The sequence below is a fragment of the Dipteris shenzhenensis genome, chromosome 25 (assembly GCF_047967505.1).
Source record: "Dipteris shenzhenensis isolate YYH24624 ecotype China chromosome 25, Dip_SZ_1.0, whole genome shotgun sequence".
NCBI lineage: Eukaryota > Viridiplantae > Streptophyta > Polypodiopsida > Gleicheniales > Dipteridaceae > Dipteris > Dipteris shenzhenensis.
This window is the reverse complement of record NC_141620.1, coordinates 7,639,079-7,660,156: the sequence shown is the minus strand read 5'-3', so window position 1 is coordinate 7,660,156 and position 21,078 is coordinate 7,639,079. Positions and strand designations below refer to the sequence as shown.

The following is a 21,078-nucleotide window of genomic DNA, read 5'->3' as shown; positions in this document are numbered from 1 at the left end:
GCACCCTGGTCAAGCGAAAACTTCCTCCTTGTAATATTAGCTCTAGTGGATAGCGCTACCTAAGGAATTGGATTGTGGCTGGTCGTGTTGATTGAGAGGCGCATGACCAGTGGAGTGGGCGTTGAGGATGGCATGGGCGGAGTTGGAACGTTGCTGCGAGGAAAAATGGGGGACGACTCTAGCTTGAATGGGCGTGACTGGTCGGTCGCAAGAAAATCAAGGCATGGCGAATCTCTGCGGATGTTATTAACGACCAACCCCATAACCAACCCCCCAATTTCAGAGCCATAGCAAACAATATATATTTTTTGGGGTCTTTCACGATTAATATGTGTGTCATTTCAAATTGCAGTATGAACGGCCGAAGCCAAGTGAAGTGGTGAGTTGGAAAAAAGTTTGTGTGGAGCAGTTGCATGCAGCGCCTTGAACGCTGGATGGTTTGGTTTGGGGGTGATATTTTGGGGAAGTCCATTGTCCAACGTTAGTTATCAAGTTGTTTTGGTTTGTCGGTTCGTTGGTTGGTGGTAGCTTCCGTTGGAACAGTGGCAGCAGCAGCAGCAGCAGCAGCAGCAAGGAGCCTGTGAGCCTCGCCTTCGCCTTTTCCCGTCGGTGGGTGTATTGCTGCATTGCTGCACCCTCTCCTCATGAAAATCCTCTCCCGGCTATGGCGGACCCAAGCTCCACATTGCTTCTCCCCTTCCGCCGCCCCCGTGATTCATATGAAATCGCTCGGCTATGGTAATAGCTCCCACGAGACGCCTTTGCCATCACTTATGCATTACAAGGCCTTTCTAAGCCTTGCCCCGTGACCCATCAGCTGCCTCCTCTATCCTCATCGGCCACGTCAATCTTCCTATCGCTTTGGCCTCCATTCCATAGCGCCGATTCTTGCGACAGCTTCTCTGTTTTACTAGTCTCCGAGATTCAGAGGTGGCTGGGCGCTTCACACTGCAAAGCGCAACGCGGAATAGTGTTTGCTAGCGATTGCCTTCTTGTAGCATTAATGGATTGTGTAAGGCAGCACTGCGATTGGTTGCATGTCAACTGCGCCTTTCAATGCTCTATGAACTAGTAGCTGGGAATCAACGATCGAGCTTCCCAAGCGTAGCTCATCCTTAAAAGTTACAGGTTGTACATCGGCGCTCCGCAATTTTCTTGAGCCGAGAGGCTGTCGCCTCTGCTTCCGCAGGGATTACTGGCCTATCTGAAACTCTCAATCGACTTCTGAGCATTCAAGTGCGACTTAAAAATCTTCAAGCTGCACTGTCGGATGGTCTGCGAATCCTATCAGTATTGCGTCAGAATATTGACTCTTACGGACAAGTGTCGGCAATGGACCTTCTTCGCAGGCTCCAGGTACCTTTCCTCGCTCTCGCCCGTCATATACCTTACACTATTATGTCCTCATCCGCACAGTGATTAGTTTTCAGCCGTGAGAAAGGTATATTACAGGTCCTTTATTCGCAGTGACTGAAACTTCCGGTCGCACGGATTGAATGAAATGTAGTGCAAGTGATTTATATTATGAGAAAAGAGTCGTGTGTTGAGATAGCTTTGTTTACGCAGAGTATGCTTGCGATCTTCGTGAATCGCAGCAGCACATGGCTGAAATACTTATGGGCGACACCCTTCCTTAGAACTGCCTATCTGGGCTGATTCCTTTCATTCAGTCTGCTTACTGTGTTCGTGTTGCACGTATGCCAACCGTAGAACGTATCAAGGCTGTTTTGGAGCCATGTATCGATGCTTAATTGCAGCTGAAGATTCACATATTCATGTCAACTTTAAAGCCGTAGCCGGATTTTCGCGTGAATGGCCCAATCATAATAGCCCCCACCCCCCTTTTGTAGTCTGAATTATAATGTGCATTTCCGTGTTTGTTGAAAATCAAAACGTAATATTTGCCATTTAAAGCAATTGAAGGTTGTCTTATGCTTGCACCAGTTTAGACTTCGAGACGATTCATCTGGTCGGGGGAGAAGTGCATTTCTGGTGGTCTGGTCTAGATGAATTGCTTTCACGACCTTGATTAGAGGCCCCCTATCAGCTCCCTGCATTTTGCACACTATATTTGTACAAAATTGTTAACGCTTTTCGTCTTTTTTTAAATTTATGACACCACTCTAGCGGCTTTTAAGATCATGGATGCTGTGTCAATAATGAAACAATTGCCACTGGAGGTAGTTCATCTCGACCTATGCAGACGTGGTCTGTTTTAAAGCGTTACACAATGTCCCTCCTGAAACGTCCCTAATCTGGTGTAGGAACCGGAGGATTTATCTTGAGACCACACCTTTTCATGATATATTAGCTGACAATCGTCTGCATGAACTATCCAGTCTCAAGTAGGACAAAGAATCTGCCATCCCTCTTAGAAATGTAGATCTCAAGAGATCTATTTTTTGAATGGAAATGTGAATGCATCGGACATCCTGCAAATGCCATGCAGGGTAAGTTCTGCTAATTAGTATGACCTGATTATATTAGACGTCTCTTTATGCACAGGGCCTTACTACACGACTCCTTCCATGAATATTTTACCTCAAAGACAAGAAACAGTGTTGTCATATGATGCCCATGTATGGCTGCAGTGAGATTACAAAGGAGAGCCTTAATGCAGGGACTCACACGTTGTTGACGGATGGAAGGCCTGAAATGTGTGCTCCAGCTTTACAGCGGTGGTGTTGTACCAGTCATACTCCTAGAAAGTCAGGATGTTCATCCTATAATCACGAGTGATTTAAGCACCTTTATTTCAAGCAGTACTCTTCAGTCCTTGCTATGGAGTCTAAGCACATGCTCACCTATAGGAAGCCTAAGTGTCCATGAACATTAAGTATCTACTTGCAACCTTGCTCCACACTCTCTTCTAGGTTTCACTTCTTTTTTTGCAACTTATACTTCTCCCCTTTTCAATCTCCTTTTTTTAGCCAGCTACTTTCTCAGTCTTGAGCCTGTGCCACACTCTCTTCCATGAAGCAGCTCAATTCTCACAGTGCGAGATCTGATTCAAAAAGAGATCGTTTAGAAGCACATGACGTAACATAAAATCTGGGACCCTGGCTTCATTGTGTGCTAGGTTTTTATTGAAAATATTGACTTTAAAACTAATATTGCCCTTAAATGATTTAGGAGAATGATTCTCCTCCCAAAGTCTAGAGAGAATTTCATCATATTCAAGTTGCTGGTTCAGTATCTCAAAAGTTACTACTCCTATATATGAATTATAGTCTTTTATAGTCTTTCAAGCTCCAAATAGAACTGTATCATTTCATTTAACAACTACATATCTGAGGTAATGGGATTGGTGAATTTGTCTTCCTGTGTAGTGCCAGGTCTCCAGTGTGCTACTGGGGTTTCTTCCTGTTTGTTGGATGAAATTTCATGTTCTTCCTGATTGGCCTGCTTACAGCGTTCCTTTACAAATCCTAGTTACTTCCAAGGTGGTGGCTATCACCTGGATTGATTGGATTCTTTAATATCTAGACTTCAATTCAGTATTGCCTGGGAGTTACTTAGTGCCCTCCCTCCACCTCAAGGATTCAGAAAATAATGAAACGTCTAAGTGATTGAAACTCTAAAACCTCCACTGATAAAAAGGACAGGGTCTTTGTCGTTTGATAACCAGCCATTGGCAGTAGGTCGACCTCATTTTTTGGGGAGCAATAAAATACATTATAGAAATCAGGGCTGATAACCTGCTGGCAGGGCGTATTTTTTGGGGAGCAGGAAAACAGTAGAGTACTCGGGGAGATGGTAGTCTTCAGTTGCTCTCTCTTTTGCCTTTGTATTTTCTTGCAAACAAATGGGTCTGCTTTCCCTCAGCCAAAGAAGATTGTGTGGCTTATAATATTTTCCTTCTACCAAGCCAGATCCTCTGGCATAACACATAATATACGTTTAATTTTACTACCATATTGCTGTCCCGGAGAGTTTATATTGTTTCCACATCTGAGGTGGAGTTTTCAACAATTCTTTGTGAGCATGTTAGTACAAAATCTGAATGCCAAGTGATCCAAATGTCTCGTGGAGCATGTTATCTGCTGTGCGTCCTGTTCTGAAAGCATGGTTATTAGAGAGAAGCTAGTGAATGTCAAACTTGCTTTAATTATAATGAGTGGAGCTTAACTAGTTGTGTTGTCGAAGAGTGACGGTGATGAGATCTGTTCTTATAAATGCTTTCTTGACATTGTCATCATTTTGCAGTGAAATTTGATCACATCAACTCTTTCTTTTGGCTGTGAAAGGTTCGTGGGAAAGAGCATTGAACGTTTATTCCGGGGTTGTGCTACCCCTAATAAGTCTTTCTTCGTGTCAAGCATATGTAGCTCAACATTATAAATCTTCTATCATGGCTGCAAAATCAGAGCAAACGACAGTCCATTCAAACCCTTCCCCACTGTCAAATGCAAGGTTCAAAGTATCATTTTCAACCACACCTAGCACTTCTTTGATTTCGCATCCAACACCCATACGGACACCGTCTTTGGCTTCTATAGAAGTTTCTTCACAGAGGATAAATAATACACATGGACAAGTAGATGGATGGCTGGAGGCTATGAGAGCATCATCACCTCGATATATCTGTCGCGTAGAAGAGGACAAACGCCTGGCTTTTTTGGAGGAGCTTGAAATTCAATACAAAGAATGGGTTGTAAGTACAATTTATCCAAGCATTCGTGTAAATAATTTTAGATAGAGCTGAAATACTGCTTGTACTTCAGGCACATTTTGGTCCTAAGGATGCTGGAATGGTTATTTCTATCATGTGACTGCCAGAAAAGCTGATTATGTAGTCTCGTGTCTTCCAGAAACAGAAAATACCCTCATGTCTTCCAGTAACAGCAACCTGCTCAAAGAAATACCCTTACATAGTATATCAAGTATGACTCTATGTTGTCTCCCAGCAGATTCCAGAAGAAAGACTGAAAAATAGACCTAGGTAAGCAAACTACAGCTCTACAAGGAATGTAAAGGCTGTATTATGCTACCTAAAGTCATCAGCCATGTGGTCTTTTGTCTTGTCAGATTGAAAACTGAGGCAATTCCCTACATCCTCTCCTTGGCTAGAGCCTTCTTGAGTGGTTCCAGCTCCTCTTGATCTAGCTTTGAATCCTCTATGACTCTAAAGCCTTCTTTTGATAGCCATCTTGTATGGTCGTGGGGGTTCAACTAGAACTCCCTGTGCTGCAACCTCGAACTGGGGCTCCATCTTCTCAAAGACAGCGTCCCAACTTATCAAGATCTACTTGCTCTTTGCGTCAAGGAGCTGATAAGCTTTTCATCATATCCAACAAAAATGCACTTTTTGCTCCTAGGACGTAGTCACTCTCTTTTGATCCTATTTTTCTTATAGTAAGTATTGGATGCTTCTGAATTTTCCCTCCTGTTGGTATGAAATATCTTCAATTCTTTTTCTGCCCAATTTTTCTTACAGTAAGGTTGAATGCTTCTGAAGTAATTTTCCCTCCCTGTTGGTACGAAATAACTTCAATCCTTTTTCCGACTCCTTTTCAACTTTGCCCTACCACTTCTTGAATTTCTTAAAGGCTTGGGAAACAATACACTCATGCGGCTAAATTCATCAATAAAAAGTAAGGAAATATAGCGACTCTGCTAATGATTGAGTTGAAAAAGGCCCGCAAATGTTGGAGTGCACCAACTCAAGTGCAGCTTTGGCCTCCAGCTCCCTGTGTTGCTTGCCTTCGACACAAGTCTCCCAAATGCCTTCAATGCCTGCTTTTGGTGGACGTCCATCTACCATTCCAGCCTTTTGCATGTCCAACAGGGTACTCTAACTGACGTGGTCAACTTCTCATGCCACAATTACAAGCTACTTGTCTTCTCTTGAGTAAATGGTGCTGCCCATCACCTTTGACAACCCTTGTGTGGTGCGCACTCTACGTTGGCACTGTTCGACGTACAATTTTGCTATTGTAGAAGCTATAGATTCTACCCACTTTCTCATAGCAAATTTTGCTTCAAATAGGTTGCCAAAATAAGCCTTAACCATGTGGGAAATTTGTACAATGAAACTATATGTCAATCAAAGATCGTATTTTCAACATACAGGAGTTGTACAAATGATGCACCAATGAGCATCGCACAGATGTCAAGATAGGAACATGACTACCCCTATGTGAAGATCATGAAGAGAGAGAGTCTAAGTTGAGAAGTGCCCAATGATTGCATGCAAAATGGATCATGCATCTAGTTATTACACTCAAGCCATTTGTAGGATCAAATTTAGATAGCAGTGTCACACCCTTCCTCTCGTGAGATCCTAAGTATCTTAAAGAAGAGGCCACACAAGCCTTCGAAGACATATGACTATCAAGAAGACAGGGAAGAACATCTTGATGGATGCTTTTGGTGATCATGCATTTTTAAAATATTGTAGTCTGTTGTAGTGACACTTGTCAACGGCGCCCAACTCACTCAAGGAGAATTGGAGCCTTTCTATACTTCCACTCTCGTATCTCCTTTCTTATCCTTGAGAGCAATCGATGTATTGAGTGACCTCCATTTACCGCACCAAGTGGGCTATTGGTCTATCCTTGAAAAGATGCATAAGGGCCATTATAGCTTTTTCTTATTAAGCATCAATATTCTTTTAGCCAACTGCAGAAGGGCATCCATCCTTCCAAATCATTCCGTGCTTGCTGATTTTTTAGAGTCATGTCTGCAAGTGAAGAGGGCATTCCATAAATTGCCTCAAGCAGGCTCATCCCAATAGCAAGATGCTTGGTATTGTTGTAGCGAAATTCAGCAAGTGCCAACCATCTATCGCAAGACTTTTGAGTATCATGAGTCATGACAAAAGTGCGTCGAGTATTCCTCCACCCACTTGCTCACCCTTTCCGATTGTCCATCAGTCTTAGGATGGTATGCAGTTCTAGTTGAGCAAAGTACACACTGCTGTAAATAGCTCCTGCCAAAAGTAACCCACAAATTTTGCATCTCTGTCGCTGACAATCTCTTGAATGTTCAATGAATTGCCAAGCAGTGATGCTGAATAATGGGTCTTCGTGGGTATGAATTGGGCTTGTTTTGTCATTGTGTCCACCACAACATAGATGCTGTCCCATCCCCTCTCAGCAGAAGGCAATCTTGTGATGAAATCCATTGCTATGTGTGTCCATTTGCCCTATGGAATTGGCAATGGCTGCAAGAGACCTGTGGGTAATTTGCTGTCCACTTTATTCTGTTGGCAAGGCACGCATAGCTCTGTTTGATTATCTCATATGTCTTAGTGACACCCGCATGTCCAGCCATGGGAGAGGATTGCATTTCTTGTAAAACCAGCTGTCTATATATTGTGAGTCTGGCACTAAATAAATCTTGTCCTTGCACCACAACAGTCCATTATGCGATTTGAATTCTAGGTGACCCTGGCTAGAAGGCTTCTGCAAATCTGAAAATATGGAAGCTGCCTTAGAGTTCTGCATATACTGTTCCTGAATCTCACGAATCCACTCTTGATATGGTAGAGATTGCAGATAAATGACAAGCCCACATTTTGGATAAGGCATCTGCAACTACATTGTCCTTCCCTTTTTTGTACTCAATGTCAAAATCATAGGATTGAACTGCAGCCAACCACCTCTTTTGCTTACATGGCAAATTTGGCTGAGTGAGAAAGAATCTTGTCCTTGCACCACAACAGTCCATTATGCGATTTGAATTCTAGGTGACCTTGGCTAGAAGGCTTCTGCAAATCTGAAAATATGGAAGCTGCCTTAGAGTTCTGCATATACTCTTCCTGAATCTCACGAATCCACTCTTGATATATGGTAGAGATTGCAGACAAATGGCAAGCCCACATTTTGGATAAGGCATCTGCAACTACATTGTCCTTCCCTTTTTTGTACTCAATGTCAAAATTATAGGATTGAAGTGCAGCCAACCACCTCTTTTGCTTACATGGCAAATTTGGCTGAGTGAGAAAGAATCTTAGTGACCTATGATCTGTTTTCACCTTAATTTTGCTCCCATACAGATAGTGGTGCCATTTCTTGAAGGCATGCAAGATAGCCAACAGCTCCTGATCATAAACATGGTAATTGAGTTCCCTTGGCATCAAACTTCTTGCTTTCAAAGGCTATTACCCCGCGTTCCTGCCTCAGAACAGCCCCCAATCCCTCTTGGGAGTTATTTGGAATGGCATATCAGCAATTAAATCAGGAAATTCAGAGAGTATTTCTGCCTATCCAGGTCATCCACATGGGGAATGCTTCCCTTCTGACCTTTAGACACATTCGCGGCATAGATGGCAATTTCCTTTTGACTATAGACACATTCAGGGCATAGACGGCATTTCTGTTCTTCAGCTCTCTGGCCAACTGTCTTGCTGAAATGACCTGCATTTTCGGGGCTGTCACGCCCTATATACCAATTTCTTACCCCTTTGTGCAAAGCGGAGTGTCAAGGCTTTCAATCCATGCTGAATTCTCCTTGAGATTTCATCCAGTCGTAGCCCAAGACAACATCAATCGCACCCATGTCCAGTGCAAAAAGATCCCTTGCAAAATCATAGCCATCAGAGAGCCTGATCCTTGCACCCTGGCAACACAGTCTACTAATCACATGCTGTCCATTGGCCACTTCCACTCTCAAATCGTGTTCTGTCTCTGTAGCAATCAAGGATTGGCCAGATCTGCTTTGTGTTAGATGGGATAAGACTCTGGGCGAATTTCTGTTATGGCCAAACATTCTTTGAAGAAAATTGGTTGTCCAAAGCTTGAGCAGCATTTAACTATAGCACTAATATATGAACAACGAAACCAACATCACAACAATGTTTGTAATCACTCACACTCCTTTTGATTTTCATAAAAAAGAAGTAACTCGTCAGTCCACAGGTCTACTATACAACGATTATTTTCAGCGTCTTTAGTATTTGAAGATTCCATCGCTTCTCCCATATGAGATATGTTCATCCTTTGCTCTTGGTGTTGATGAAGCTATGAGTGCTCCCACTGTCCACAAGCATGTGAACAGTCTGGTCCTTGATCTCACCCTTTAATCTGATAGTCTCAGCACTCTTGGCACCCATCAATGCATTAGGGAGATAGCATATAGTGTTGGCTGAGCATCCCAATAAATCTTCTCCTTTGCCACAGGAGCATTCCCATCTGCATCATCTTGTGCATGGAATGGCATGGCAACATGATGCTCCACAAAAGAGGCTCTAGGCACACGGTGTCGTCTACCATGAGAGGGCTGAATGTCAAATTTGTCACTAGCATGCATGTTAGACTCAATAGCTCCACCATGATCAAAAGGAAACTCAGCATCCTTCGTGGCCCCCCATCTCATCATGAGATGCATCCAGGGAATTTGTAGCATCTACCAATTCCTCATCGTTGGATAGCTTGATGATCATGCTGAGTTTGGCTACACTAGTGTTGCGCATCTTGCAAACATCTCGATGCTCATGGGTCCACTTCTCACCACATTTAAAGCATATATTTGCCTTCTTCCTGGTGTCCATAATTGCCCTTGTATGCTGCTTGATCTCTGATTTTTCATTCCCAGCATTTGTCTTGCCTCTTGGTTTGGCATCGAGATATCTATAGGGCTTGGCATACGGCATCTTGTAGCCCGATACATTAGGAAATCTGGGGAATGGTGCTGCTGCTGCAGATTGCTTATCATGCCAATCAGCCCATTTAGGCTCTTTTCAGAATCACACGCAGTCCCATGAGTGCTGCTCACTACATCCTTATATCGGCTGGCATACTTAGGCTTAGAGATCTTTGCAAGTTGGGCAGCTTACTCAATGGTCTGAGGGTTATGTGCTTACATTTGCAGCCAAAGGATGGGGCAGTCTGTGTATAAAAGTAAATAGCTAGGGCTGAATTTACCGACAACTACAAGTGGAATCCTTGGGGGTTTAAAAGCTTTGTATAGTTTCCAAAATAAAAGCAGGAAAGCTCATCTGTGAAATTGGGAAATGAGAAAGTTTCTATACATTATTCTTGCACAAAACAATGATCCTTGGGGGTTTAACAGCTTTGTACAGTTTCCAAAATAAAAGCAGGAAAGCTCATCTGTGAAATTGGGAAATGAGAAAGTTTCTATACATTATGCTTGCACAAAACAATGATCCTTTTTGGGTATCCAACATGGGCTTCCGGGCTCTCTAAATAGAATAAAAGCTTTGCACAAAATATTTCTCATAGGGGAATTATGTTAATGTAGTGCATGTGTGGAAGCATACAATAGAGAGAGGGAGAGAAATGGACACTTAAGTAAGGCAATAGCAACTCTGTCTTTTGGAATACAACCTCAGCCAAGACAAGGGAAAACATGTGAGGAAAGAAGCTCTAGGTGACCATCTGTGAGGCACCCAAAGAGTGTGGAAGGGGAACATATTTATAGCCCCTAGCTAGTCTAGTCAGCCACTAGGGGGGGCTGTCTAATTTGACCGACTAGAAGGTTGGGCTGACCCAACTAGTAGGTCGGGCTAACGTGTCCCAAGCAGGGTGAAGTTAGGCCGGGCTGACCCGGCCAAAGAGGTTGGGAGCCCAAATTGCGCCCACCTGGAGGATCCATAGCCCATTTTCCCGTGCATTGTCGAAAGTGCTTCGACACTACCTTCAATGACTCGTAGCTTTCCTTGAGATATGAGAACTGTTTCCTCCTCTTGGAGAGGGAAGTATATATTATCAAAGTATAACTGATTGGTTGTAACTTGGCACCTCAATGCTCGAGGAGAAGGAAGTATAGATTATCCAAGTATAACTGATTGGTTGTAACCTGGCACCTCAATGCTCTAGGAGAAGGAAGTATAGATTATCGAAGTATAACCGATCGGTTGTAACCTGGCACCTCAATGCTCGAAGTATAACTGATTGGTGGAAGCATGGTTAGGATGACGGCCCCCAACTAAAGAGATGATGGGGCAGCTCCCATTTCCAGCAATTGGTTATGGATGACCTTAGACTACATCGAGAATGGCTCTATGGTACTACCGATAGGGAACTCACGATTGTATAGCTGTCCTTGCAAAGTGACGGCTCGCATCACCGAATCCCTCACATAGAGATCCTCTAGTTAGACCATACCACGAATGCACTGGTTAGTGTTTAGATTGTTGGAGAGACCTCCTTCGTGATTGTGCTTACCAATGCTGGATGTGACTTGGAGTCACGCTCCCCCCAATCTTGAAGCATCCTCCTTGCTAGCATTCCAATGGATAGAGCTCTTGGGACGTTGGGGCTCCCTTTCGTAGCCTTGGGCTATCTCCCAGAATCATACATAAACTAGATCTTAAGATTCAGTTTCCAGTCCCATGGAACCTTTCCGTCCTTACACAATTCTTGCTGATCTATGACAGTAAACAATCCTTTGGGCAAAGAAGAAGGTAGGGAAGGCGAGAGGGGTTGTGAGAAAGGAGAAGCCGCCTTGTTGCCTCATGCAACACGAACCCTTATGTTGTCAGTGCCTCGGGTAGGCTATCCAATAAGATGCCGACTAGTAGGATGTGATCACTCCTTGGGCAGGCTACTCCGAACGGAGTGCCAACCATAGAATGTGTCCATGCCTAGACAAGTTGCTATGAACAGCTCCTGTCTACATGTGCCTCAAATCGTCTTGACCCAAATGTTGCTATTGTTGATCAATCCTCCAAATAGCCTTAGCTGTACATAGCAATGCCCTGAGATCTGTGTCAGCTTTGCGCGCTTCTAGTCCCTTAGTAACCATGACATCTGATGCCATGTGAAAGTAGTGCTTGTACGGAAGCATACAAGAGAGAGAAAGATGTATTAACGTTTGCAGGAGGTCTCGCGGGCCTATGGGGTCAAGTACAAAAAAAAAGACAACTCATACAAGCCTCAATGGGCTAGAGCAAAGGGTGTGCAAGGGCCCTTGCTAAGGACTAAGCTATGCTATGCTGATCTAATGAACTCAAGAGCTCAAGCAAAATCAAAATTAGACATAACCTGAAACAAACTGAGAGCTAGGACTTAAAAGTTGAAATCCGGCACCATTGTGGCTTTTCGGTGAGCTGTGAAAATATATTGGATTTGTGTTTGTCGAGCTATCTCACGCTGTTGCAGGGGGCATGGTCTCCTCGATCTCTGAACATGTTGAGCTATGTTCAGAGTGACCCCTCGTGGTTTGGCGGTCTCCTTTGAGGAAAGCTGTGATAGGCCGGACCTCAATAGAGTGTGCTATGGTCACTCTGCGTGTCACGAGTGGTCTATGCATCCCTCTCTCAGCGGCACCGTGTCGACTCTCTCTGCTGATCCATGTTGCACTTATATCAGCTAGTTCCTCCTCCACTCCGCTGCCCTGGAGCTGATTCAATTGCATAAAAGTCTATGACATGTCGCTGTCCTTGGTTAGCCTTTGTCTCCTATGGATTGGTTGCCTCCTGCTGCTCTTTGATCTGTCGTAGTAGTGTCTCTCTGTGTTGGCGCATCTCCATTAGATACAACCAAATGCAGACCTGGTCATGGAAGTGAATCAATCGCGAGAGTGGGCCGAAGCCGCTCCTCTCTAGGTAGAGATAGTGGTACTGTCCCCGGATCTCATAATAGGTTGGATAGGCACAAAGAAAATGCTCCTTTGTCTCAACCACCCCCAATGTGCATAACATACAGATCCACTACTCTCTGGGTATACCTACGGCTCTCCCTGTCTTAATCCTCAGCTGAGGTGTGTGTGTGTGTGAGAGAGAGAGAGAGAGAAAGAAAGAAAGAAAGAAAGTGTATTATTGTCCACTAAAGGCCAAAATGGGCCCATGAGACATCAAGAACTCTGCGTACAAGATAGCACAAAATCAACGTGCCACAAAGAAGAGGCATCGTCGAATATCATCTAAGTGCTACGCAATACAATGCCAAATCCGAGCCTAAATACAAAGTAAGCTAGATGCAAGGAAACCGCCCCTGGGTGCAAAATGGGGGGATGAGTACAATATGTCAATGCAAAGATACAAGTCCATGTATCACGGAGTCTGAGAACCAAAATAATACTGGAAATCCTGTCCATCGACTCTGCCTCCTGCTATGAGAGTACAAATCTGAGCAAAAGTGAGGTGAGCGGCTGGTAGGGTGAGATCTCCATGAGTAAGTCTCCTCCGAAAAGCTGCCATCATCCTGGATCGGCTGGAGATGAAGCGGCGAGTACGTCCCCTATGTAACAAGATCCTGCGGCGTCTACAAACCATCTCATATGTACATCCACAGGGTGGAGGCATGTGTCCTGTGTGAGCTCTGACCTCCTCGTGCTCCTCCTGATACCTGTCATCTGGTATAGCGTGTGTCTGAGCTCTATCGGGCTGGGCTCTATCACGCTCTGGTCTGTGCTGATGGTCTCTGAGGTAGTGTCGTCGAAGCATAGTGGCCTCCCTGACATAAAGAGCTAGGCAATGCTGATCCTCATAATCCATCACTCGTGAGAGAGGTCCAAAGCCATCCGTGAAGAGACAGTGGAATCTCCCTCTGATCTCATAATATAGTGAGCATCTGCAAATGAAGTGCTCCTCTGACTCCACCTCTCCCATGGTGCAACAAGGGCAGATCCTGGTCTCTCGGCCTGGACGCCGTCCATCCTCCATGCGTCGCATCCTACCAGCCTCTATCTCGAGCTGATGCGAAGAGACTCTAAGCTGGCCAAGGGCAATCCTCAGTGAGTGGGACATGTGGATACGTGTGTAGCCTGGTGGAATGACAAATCCATCCTCTGAGATCCGAAGGAAGTGGTCACGATATGTGGCCATCTTCGTCGGAAGCTGCGTGGGATAAATCCAAGTGCGGTACGTATGAAGCTGCAGCAAGTCTGCTCTCGTGACCTGACTAAGCTCGTGGCGAGTCAACTCGAGATGAGGGGCATCTATGCTGTATCGGAAGGGAGGCAATCTATCCATGTCTAGTCCAAGAGATGTGAGCCACCTAGTGAGTCTGAAGTACCAGCAGTATCGGGCCCCAGATCGTGCCAACTCCATAGAAGATGCAAGTGCTAACCATGGCAACCGAGCTCTGCCTGCTGCACACAACCGAGCTCTCTCCATAGAGAGAGAGAGAGAGAGAGAGAGAGAGAGAGAGGTAAGGCAATAGCAGCGGTAAGGAAAACAGCTGCACACAAGGGCAAAGATGTGAGGAAAGAAGCTCCAGGTGACTGTTTGTGGGGCACCTAAAGAGTGTGGAAGGGGGCTACATTTATAGCCTGAGCCAACCAGATCCGCCAGTAGTGGTTGGCTAAATTGACTAGTTAGCAAGTCCGCCTGACCCGGCCTGTAGGTCAAGTCGACCCAACCCAAGTTGGGTCGGGTCAGGTCATATCTTGTTGGGAGTTCCAGTTGTAAGGAATACTACCACACACAAGGGCAAAGATGTGAGGAAAGAAGCTCGGGGTGACTGTCTGTGAGGCACCCAAAGAGTGTGGAAGGGGGCTACATTTATAGCCCCAGCCAACCTGATCCGCCAGTAGGGGTTGGCTAAATTGACTAGTCAGCAGGTCGGCCTGACCCGACCTGTAGGTCAAGTCGACCCAACCCAAGCTAGGTCGGGTCAGGTCAGATCTTGTTGGGAGCCCAAATTGGGCCTTAGCTCAGCCTTAACCATGGACCAGGATGGCCAGCCACCCTAAACTGGCCTAGATTACTCTATCTCTACTCCTCACTCCTAGCAGTGAGCTGGGTTTCTATGGAAATAGGCCGGTTTTTTCTTTCAGCCTTTTCCCGGTTTTTTCCATACTCAACACAACCACAAATAAGCCCTCTCTCACTAGGAGAAGCCATAACTTTAACAAATTGGGGGTTAAGGCTCAGACACCCTACCCCATTCTACTAGCTGGGAGGGTATGATACCTCTACAAGGGAAGGCATTATGCCAATTCATGGCTTACCTCAACAAAGTTGAGAAGATGGATGCTAATAGGATAGCTCACAAGGCATTGGAAGCTACACAAACAACTGTATGGCACTGAGATGGAATATCTATATATATATATATATATATATATATATATATATATATATAGATAGAGAGAGAGAGAGAGAGAGAGAGAGAGACTGAGAGAGATGAAATTATGGAATATAACGGCTGCAAATATACTAGAGGATGCACGTGAGATCAGGGAGTTAGTGACATAGAAGATGCTACAAAAATCATGGTAGGACCCAGCGCCAAAAATGTAGTTCTACAAACAGGAAACTAATCCAATGGACAGCTATGGATGAAAAATACCTTGGGGAAGACATATCAATGTTTAAAAGGCATCTAATATGCAAAATAAGAACTAGCTCACATGAATCTAGAAGTGGAGAATGGAAGGTTGGCAACACCTAGGGTCCCAAGGGAAGAAATAATATGCAAAATCTGCCCCATAGGGGAGATGGAGAATGAACAACACGTCCTTCTAAGATGTTACGCCTATGCACACGTCAGAGAAAGATATGATGACAATAGAGACCATCTGGAAACCTATAAGATCAGCTAGCTACGAAGCTAGGAAGCTATCGAAAAGAACTTATGGAACATGGCCACAATGTACTTGGACTAGACACAAGCTAGCTCAACGAGTACTAGCTACATAGTAAGTCCATAGTATTTTTTTTTAGTGGATGTAAAAGATCAACGTTTATAGTGATCACCAGTCCGATCCTAAAGGGTCTCAAGAGGACTTTAATACAATCATATCGTATCATATCATCTCTCCAGTGCAAACATGACTGTCTTTTACTAATGCATTAATGAAAGGGAGGGTACTGGTCTGATTGAAGATCACCTGAGGATCACCCAAGGGCTGCAAGCATATACAAATGCACTCTTTCTATCTCTCTTTGGGAAAAACCAGGGAATTTGTGAAAAATGGACAACTCAACTGAGAATAAGTCTAAGGGAGAGAAGGAAAGAAAGTACAGCACTATATGGATGGGCATTCAAAAGATAACTGACTAGAAAGGCACATCAAAACATGCTTCACCTGGCACCGCTTTGAAAGATGTCTCAAAAATGCAGGATACAAAGATCGAATGCTTGCAGAAAAGGATGCGGGAAAACAATGAAGAGACTAAGCATAAGTTGCATACCTCTATGGAAGAGGAGATGACAAATGGAAGATTGAAATGCAAATGCAATTGGGGATTTAAATAGGGAAAATAGGAAGATATGTCTCGAATGCTAGGTGCTCACCCCAGCCAATATGCCTTGAGGATAAAGGAATTGGAAGATAAAGTGGCCAGCTTACAAGCTGAGAATGAGGTTCTAAAAGCACACACTCAAATGGAAGATGATGAATTCCAGCCCCTCCTAAATGAAGAACTGAATACGCTCAAGGAACAAATGCAATCACTACAAGCACTAGAGGGAAAGGAGAATAATGCTTGCAAGGCTTTGGAGGAATTCAAAGCAGAGAATGCCAAACTCAAGAAGGATATGGCAGCCCTGCAAGCCACCATGCAAGGGAAACATGGAGAAATCTCTCAGCAAATAAATGAAGGGAAAGCAAAAATGAAAGAGTGGACTGAAGTGGTCAAGAAAGGCAAATCAGCTCCAAAAAAAGAGATCATCGTTAATGTATTACAGGAGAAAAGGAGACACCACAAATCATTACGTCCTGGCTAGAGGCCTATCAGTCGGTAACACTCCGATGGTTGTTAGAAACATGGTGGAGAGAGAGGGAAAAGGTTAGGGTATGAGGAAATGATACATGAATGAAAACATAATGAAAGGCCTATCTTATTCATAATCATGAGAAGTACAAACCTTCTATAGGCTACTCACTGACACACTGGCACCTAGTGCCTATGGGATAAGTCTCGTAATGACACGTGGTACTCACACATGACTCACACACATGAACTAGTACTAGATCACCTAGTACTACACACTACTACATGATATCACATCACCACACTCTTTGGCAATGATATCTCCAACACCTTCCTTCAGAGCAAAGAGTGTGAGACCCAACACACGAGTAGACCAATCCCCCCTCCACCGCAATACTGCAAAGAGCAAGTCCAACTATCCAACACCTCCCGTGTGATAGCAATTCTCAGTCAACTTGCGACCGGCAAGGGCAAACTATCACTTGTCACCCCCTTACTCTGAACTGGGTGGTCAATACCATCAAACCAAAGTATGAGACAATACCTTGATTTTTGGGGGACAACCCAGGGCAGAGTACCTCTTATTGACTCCAAATACATTCAGTTTAGAGGGACAACTCAAGGCTGAGAACCTTTATTTGACTCAACACAAACACACATAGAATTAAGCATCATCTTTCTCCTCGGAGAGGAATAAATCATGCAACACAACAGATGAAGCTTCCTACTCAGGTCGAGGAGATGCTGCATAAATATTCTTGAGCTTGTCCAGGTTCTCCTTGGCTGAAGTAGTGTTGTCAAGTTGATGAAGTAGTTTTTTAGCCAACTTCACACTAATAAATGCCATTCCTTTGTCATTCTGCTCATCCCTAGCTGAGAGTGGTGCTGATGAGTCTTCACGAGGACGAGGATCCATAGTATCAAACTGAGGTAACAAAACCAACAGGCTGAAATGGATAACCAGTCAATGAAGAGGCTGGTCTAGGGCTCTGAAATGGATCCGAGGCCTTCACAAATGCAAGGCAGTTGAAGAAAGGCTTGATTAAGCGTGACCAGCAGCTAGTTGATGACCTTGGAGGCTCCGGTATGCAAGAGGACAGAGATAAAGGCCTAGTTGTGTGGTGTCCCAAAGGTCCTGTGAATTGATCCAAAAGGTTCCAGAGCTGCTATGCTCCAGTTCGAGGCCATCGTTTCTCAGTTTCCAGTCCTAATCTGGCTTCCTACATGAATTGCGATGAGTTTTTTCTCCTGCTTTTCCAATTGTGGTGCAGTAAATTCTGTTTCCAGCCCTGGTGCTCCAAATGTGAACCCGAATCAGAAAGCAGCAGGTATATGCCCCGAAATGCAGAAATAAACCACGAGGTGAGCACGTGTGCGTGATAACTGCCCAAGGTGCCACAACGTCCAAAACCCTAAAAACGGTTCACCAGGACACTCCGAAGTGCAAAAACAGCTCAACAATGTGAAAGGCGGCTCCCTAGAACAGCTTTGAATGCTGTAGCAGGTCTCTGATGCAAAAAATGGCTGATGTAGATGTGCTGGAGGCCAAGGTAACTGCTTGAAAATGCTTTTGTTGTAGGCGGTTCTGAAACAACAATCCTAGAACATCTCGAAAATGCAAGCACGAGCTCCAAAACTGGTAACCCCTTAACCCCTAATCCCTAAACCCTAAATCCTAATCCTAGCCCTCGAAACCCTAAATTCTATAACTAAACCCTAACTTTTAAACCCTAAACCCTAACTCCTAATCTTTAAATCCTAAGGCCTCCAAATAGGTTGCAAATCTGCAACCAACGCGCGTGGATGGGGCTGCTCTGCTGCAGCGTCTTGGAAACCCTAAAAACAGGGATGAAGATGCTTCAGAATGGCTTGAAAGTGCCTTCAATGACCTCGGAACTTCTGCAAATGATGTGCACAGGTGGTTGGCTCTGCTGTAGCAACTCAAGAAGGATGATTTTTGGTGACAAAAACCTTCACATGTGCTGTCAGGCCTTGAAAACTGTGCCGACCTGCAAGGAATAGGCTGCCTAAGGTGAAAATGAGGTGGATATGCAGAAACCCTAATCGGGTATGAGGAGCTCAAAGGAGGGGGCAGCTAGAAACGAATTAGGGTTAGGGAGCTTGTGGACTCGTGGGAGGGAAAGTCACCTATCCCCATCATGGATCGTGCTGATTGGCACACCTATGCGACATTCCTCTATGATGTCCCGTCTCAGACACCACTAGACATGTCTTCCCTCCCTAGACCCACCACATGTAGGTTGTTCACAGCACAGAATGTGTGAGCTGCTTTATGCCAACTCCATAATGGCAGAGCCCAGGACCATGAAGAGTTATGCTCTGAGAATTCGCACATGGGCAGGAGGTCACTGCTCTTTCGATCGTAGCACAAATGTTCAATATTGCTGTGTAGCGGTTTCCCCCTTGCTTGGAGTACCACCACTATTGTGCCAATATATAAAGCAGGATACCCCGTGGACCGCCAATATATAATGCAGGAGACCCCATGGACACTTGGATTCACCGTACCCTTATAATTGGTCATACACTGGCCAAGATATATGGGTCAATCCTAGAGAGAGAGAGATCAGCTCCTACATGGGCGAGCTTTGGGACAGGTTGGGTTTTGGAGGCAGCATTCCACCCTTGATCACATCTTCACCTTGCGAGTAGTCATCAAGGAGGTGAAGTCGAGATCTCAGAAAGTCTATGCATGTTTTGTAGACTTTTGGAAGGCATTCGATACAGTCTTCACAATGATCGATGCAGCCAGAGCACAGTTTACGCCCTGGTTGGATTTACTTTAGCTCCACATATCGCGGGCTTTGGGGGGGAACCAGGAGCTCCCCACCAAGATCCAATCCTACCGTGATCATTTCGTTAGAGTATCAGTGTATGGGGTGATTATCAGACCCGAGTACTTGGAGGATAGACGAGTCTCACATGCCTTGAGGATTGCCATCCGACAGATGCGGTTCTAGTCCCTTTAGTTGAGGATTGAGACGGGGAGAGCCATAGGTACTCTCAGAGTGCAACATATCTCTTGACTATTCACCTCCAACAGAGGAGCACTTCCTGTGCTGCCCCGTATACCATGAGATCTGAGGATGATACCATTGCTTATTTTAGGAGGGACAGAGGTTCAGACCTCTCTCCTGGCTGATTCATTTCTAGGACCAAGTTTGTGTTGGTCTCTATTTGATGTAGATGCGACAACATAGAGAGACCTTGCTGCGCCGCATCAGAGAGAAGGAGGCATTGGCACCTGCGACTGAGCTACATTGAGCCCAGTGACATGTTACAGATTTTTACACTTTTGAGTCTTCCCCCGAGACATAGCGGAGTTGAGGAGGAGGAGATAGATGACATGAGGATTGAGTGGGCCAGTGGGATGAGAGGACGATGTGGAGAGACAGAGTCAGAGGTGCATAGACGGACTAGGGCACTCACGATGGAGGTCCAGCCCATTACAACCATATTTGGGGGGGTTGCCCACGACCAGAGGGTTACTATCGACATTCTCGCCGGATACAAAGATTATGGAGACGTCGCCCCCCTCCGTCGAGAGATACGACTCGGTGGACATAGATATGATATATTTTTGCAGCTCATAGGAGAGCTACCCTTGCATCTGGTTATGTGTTTTGATTTCGAGTTTGAGTACTACTTTGTTTTTAGCGTAGTACTTAGTACCCTACAAAGGGCCTTATTGGGCCCTCTGCTCTAGCCCACAATGGCTTGTATGGTTTACTCTTGGTGATTGTACTTTGTCTCATAGGCCGATGAGGCCTCCTGAAGGCATTAATACATCTCTCTCTCTCTCTCTCTCTACATTTTTTATTCTTATTTTCTGCTTTGTTTCTTTTTGTTTTCTGTTGAAGTTTTGTTGTGTGGTCGAATTTTCAAAACTGGGTTTACTCGAGAGATTTTGGAATCTTTTGAAACCCAAATGGCAGCTTATGCTTGGGTACTGATGAGAACATAAGCGTAGCTTTGCTTACTAAGTTATTTTTATTTTTTATTTTTCTCTTTTACTACTTTCCTTGGTTCTTTTGCTGGTTATATAAAAAATCTTAATTTGTAAGATTGGATTTATTCTAGATCTTATGAAGGTATATATATCTATTTTTCCTCCAAAGAAAAATTCCATCTATTAAAATTGGGAAAACAATACAAAGAGTTAGCTGTCTGCAAGGCAATGAGAGAAGTTGTTGTGCAACTTGCTTCGTGGGGTGCCAGCTGATTGCCTAACATACCTTGGAAGTAGGTGTACAGATAATTCCTGCTGGAAGGTAATGTGCCTAGATGCACTACTATAAGTACCAAGCAACATCTGAAGTTTGACCCACACTAGTGATACATCTTTTTGTCTAGCATCATAATTGCACACAGGGAAAGTTCATCCTTTAGCCACAAAGATGGCTGAAGCATCGAGACGGCATGAGAGAGGGCAGATGAATTCTAGGGTTGGTAGGGAGAGGTCTGCAAAGGAACATCTTCTTGATGAGGGT

At 44.6% G+C, this 21,078-nt stretch overlaps 1 protein-coding gene across 2 annotated transcripts in view; it reads left to right on the top strand.

The window, feature by feature from the left end:
• Positions 1 to 461: 461 nt before the first annotated feature.
• Positions 462 to 21,078, top strand: part of LOC147885393 (putative trehalose-phosphate phosphatase C) — a 143,878-nt gene continuing 123,261 nt past the window's right edge. Inside the window, exons 1-3 of one of the 2 annotated variants that reach the window (XM_087396389.1) lie at positions 999 to 1,012; positions 1,129 to 1,356; positions 4,207 to 4,654. In XM_087396389.1, coding sequence (XP_087252515.1) covers positions 4,352 to 4,654 — 303 coding nt within the window. In that variant the 5' untranslated portion in view covers positions 999 to 1,012; positions 1,129 to 1,356; positions 4,207 to 4,351. Of the gene's footprint in view, positions 1,357 to 4,206; positions 4,655 to 21,078 lie in introns of both variants that reach the window. The other variant, XM_087396390.1, reaches the window with a different exon arrangement.